The sequence below is a fragment of the Cupressus sempervirens genome, chromosome 4, assembly GCF_028749045.1.
Source record: "Cupressus sempervirens isolate cs-2001-9-10 chromosome 4, ASM2874904v1, whole genome shotgun sequence".
Taxonomy (NCBI): domain Eukaryota; kingdom Viridiplantae; phylum Streptophyta; class Pinopsida; order Cupressales; family Cupressaceae; genus Cupressus; species Cupressus sempervirens.
Genome location: NC_143121.1, coordinates 155991875 through 155996159, shown reverse-complemented (window position 1 = coordinate 155996159; position 4285 = coordinate 155991875). Strand labels below are relative to the sequence as shown.

The following is a 4285-nucleotide window of genomic DNA, read 5'->3' as shown; positions in this document are numbered from 1 at the left end:
AATACCATTTTTTCCAACTTTTGTAAAGATATTTAGATTTAGATTTCTTTTCAATATTTTGATAGTTATCTTTATTCATATTAAACAAATTAATGTAATCATAATTTAATAAGATCAAATATTTGACATTGTTGATTTTGATCAAGATTGTGTCCTTCATATTACACGTATCAAAATATAATTTTTTTTCTCCACAACTAAGTATACATAGCAATAAAATAACACAAATTGTCAATATGAACTACAATCTACTCCATTTCTTACAAGGAAGAGTACTATAATAAAGTCACCAAGCATGTGCACCATTTTCTAAGAAATCATTATTTAAGTACATATTATTAATGATTTGAGGAATGACCAATATACACTTACTAGATTCGACCTTAATTTTCATAACCATTTATATATCAAAATATTAATATTTAACAAGCAGCATGGTATTAATGAGATGTCTAATAATATAATAATTCTTAAACAAAATATAAATTAAATATATCAAAGTAATAAATAATAAAATAATAATCTTTTTTCTTTAAATGTGAAAGAATTTCTTTATAAAAAAATATTATGATATAATATATAAGTTTTAATAAAATTAAAATTTAGATGTTTATATTAAGAACTATATCAAAAATAAAATAATGTAATTCTTATAGAAAAATAAACTATAAATAAAATATGATAGTATTACAATTACTTAATTTTTAACAAATATTTGATTTTTGAAGACAAATATTTAAAATGAAAACATGACTGAATTGATACTATAAATTTCCTGCAAAATACTTATTTCAAACTATTAGTAAAATATTTTAACTGATGTATAAATAAACTTATATTTTTTTGATCGGTTATAAACAAACGTAGATTTACTTAAACTAAAATTAAGTTAAAAATAACCGTAATCTTATCGTCATTGCGTATTGTTTTTGGAGATCAAATGGCAGGTGTAAAGTCCTCATACACAACCATTCAAAATCTCGGTGCGGAAATTCTTGGCCTTGATTTTTTTCCAATCTTCCCCCTCTTCCTTTAACCTCTCCACTAACTCACCACTTGCCTTTCCAACAACTCTTATCCTCTTCAGTCTTCTCAACTTCTCCAATCCCTCCGGAACTCTCTTCACCTGCGGACAACGCTCTATGTATAGTAGTTCCAGACATTGCATCGCTCCCTCCTCCAACGCCGGCAACTCCTCCAAAACAGGGAAGTTTGTGATATGCAGCTTTTCCAGCTTAGGAAATCCCTCCCTCTCTCCGAACTCCTCTGGCAATTCTCTGCATTTCAAATCATCCTCCAAAACCAAACTCCGTAAGTTGGGCATCTTCTGGAGCGATGAATAACCATTGCAGTTGCTCAAGCAAATGTCTGTCAAATTTTGCATTCCGCATATCCAACTCGCCACAGAGAAACGATGAAGATAAAGTTGTTGAAGATCCTTCATTAGCTTCATTTTCTTCGGGAATGTTGGAAGACTTGTCGATTCTTCTCTGTCACCCTCCATTACATCAGGAATGCTATTAGCCATTGTCAGAAATCTCATTTTGACCAGACCGTCAAAGGCACCGTCTTCTGCACTTCTCAGCACCCGTACATCTTTAAAAGCAAAGCGTAGTTCTTGGAGACTGGTCAATTTGCCAACATCTTTAACACTCAACAGTTCGTCCTCATCAAAACTCAGTGTAAAGGGATCTGATTTCACTGTCCTCAAACAAGAGAGCTGCGACATTCCCTTGGGCATATCAAGGATAGTACCTTCATCTGAGATATACTCTACATTGAGATAGGAAAGCGATTTGAGCTCTCCTATCCACTCAGGTAGACACTGTAGCAGCTTGCAACAGGAAACATCGAGGTACTGAAGACTCTTGAGCCTTCTACCACAATCCGGCACCTCCCTGATCTGTGTGTAGGACAAATTCAAAACCTTGAGAAGTTTCAACTTCCCAACACATTTAGGCAATGTGGAGATGCTAGTGTGGCTCAAGTCAACTACCCGGAGCACTCTCGCATGATCCAGTAACTGTTCCGGAATACTTGTAATGCCAGAATTCCCAGATAATGACAGTGTGCGTAGAACTCGCTGGCAATTAAGAGGCCTTTCTGAAATCTCATTAGGGGCTACATCTTTCTTAGCCACTAATAATCTGCGGCAACTGATTTCTTTGGAGGGAAGACTAAATTCACAATCATGCTCTTTAAATATATTCACAGCCAAATCAAGCAACATGTCGTGTATAGTGTAACAACTGAAAACTCTATTTACTTCCAGCAAACATAAATTTACAAAATGCTGTACATAATCTAGACCAATATCCCACTGTTCTCTATCAATTTCTTGTGGAATATATCCTTCGGCTATCCATAGATATATCACATAGTCCAGATATATATCCGCTCTCCCAGCTTTAGCACTAGAAAAAGAAATATATGTATCCTCGGGAAAAAAAGAAAAATAAGCAAAGCAAGATTTCAGATTCGAAGGAAGAGAGTCATAACTAAGCTTTAAAATCTTCATTATGGGATACTGACCTGTATTTCTGAGCTTTTTTAACTGCTCTAGTTTTGATTCCCAATCTGATGTAGTGAGGGAAGACTTAGAAAGGGATGCGGCAACAGTCTTTAGGGCCAGTGGCAACCTCCCACATTCTTCTACAATTTGACGACCCAATCTCTCCAGCTGCTGAGGCGGCCTATTTCCCCCACGATTTCGGAAGGCAAACTGACAAAACAGCTCCCAACTCTCCTCCTCCGAGAGGTGTTCCATCTCATAGATGTGGGCATTCATATTTTGACCAACATCTCTACTTCTAGTAGTAACAATTACTTTACACTGGCTATCATGGCCAGTAGGAAGCCCAAGTCTAGAGATCAAGTTTCCTTCTAAACTTGTCCTCCACACGTCATCCAGGACAATCAAACATCTTTTGCCATCTAAATTCCTATTTATTAACTCGGCTGCTAGCCAATCACTTATGCTACCGTCTATTTGAAAATTCATTTGAAAGGCTAGATCACACTGCAATTTCCTAAGAGAGCAGGTCTGGGAAACAGAGATCCAGGCAGAACAGTCGTACCTATGTTTTGATCGATTGAAGACATGCTGCAGGAGGAATGTTTTCCCCACCCCGCCCATACCCACCACGGCAATGACAGGTAGGGCAGTGTTCTCCAAAAATGCTTGAATCTCATCGACCTTGTAGTCAATAGCCACCGCTGGTGCATCTTTTTCCACGATACTCCATCTTCTCAGCTCTGCTCCTCTTTCACTTTCAGATGCACTTGTCGAGGGCTGACTTAAATGGGACACATCATGGAAAAGCTTGAGCCGCTGTGCCGCTTCAACAGTAGAGTTCATCCTCTCTTTGAGCTCTTTAATCCTCTTCGCCATTTTATAACGAAAGAGCAATTGACTACAACTGCACACACATGATTGACTGCTACTACTTGTGTACAAATGCTCAACAGAACACTCGTCAATTATGTCTTCAGCATCAAAAGCAATATTCCTCACTTCCACCAGCCATTCTTTTACATCTTCACTATGCTCTGTCTGCTCATCTGCAGCTTGTAGAGAAGAGCATATCTGCCTTAGATTCTTCTGCAACCATTTGAAATCGTCTCTGAAGTTGAGGAATAGAGATGCCTCATTAAATGCTTCTTGTGCAACAATCTCTGCAATCTTGCCCAGCACACCGTTGGCAAGAGCAAGAGCAAGTTTGGCTTCCATCTTCGATCCGTCAGAGAACACAATTGGAGGCAAATGCAGTTTAATCTCTGTTGAAGAAGGCTTCCAGAGAAAAGAAGACAAATTCAAAGAAGGCAACGTGCGTGGAAAATTGCTTCCACCTTATCCTGAATGAGTTTCTCGGAAAGATCCGAAGAAAGCGATGCGTGTGGACTGGATACGAGGAATAGAAAATCTGCACTATAATCAAGTTTTTCAGCATACAGCGTGAAGGGAAGTTCAAATATTTTCCACCACATTCCAAAGTTGTACGGGCCCCCATTCGCTCATCTTCATTGGGACAGCTGTAAAACGACTGGCATGATAAGGACATGTTTGAAGTGGGGGACAACTCAGGCGATGGGGACTGGCAGCATTTTAAAGTGGGGGACAACTCAGGCGATGGGGACTGATAGCATTTTGTAGATACAAACCAAAATCTTCCGGTGACTAATTGGCAATGGCATCTGCTTTTACAAAAAGAAAGGGACAACTTTTAATTTAAGTCTTTTCGGTGTCACAACCAAGGATATTTTAACGTGATCTAAACAAACACAT

The 4285-nt window shown here is 37.9% G+C and overlaps 1 protein-coding gene across 1 annotated transcript; it reads right to left on the bottom strand.

Annotated features, from left to right (window-relative positions):
- Window positions 1-744: 744 nt before the first annotated feature.
- LOC149560445 (putative disease resistance protein RGA3) lies at window positions 745-3934 on the bottom strand. Its single transcript, XM_089824688.1, has one exon. The coding sequence runs from the start codon at window positions 3728-3730 to the stop codon at window positions 959-961; it is 2772 nt and encodes a 923-aa protein (XP_089680814.1). The 5' UTR covers window positions 3731-3934; the 3' UTR covers window positions 745-958.
- Window positions 3935-4285: the final 351 nt, after the last annotated feature.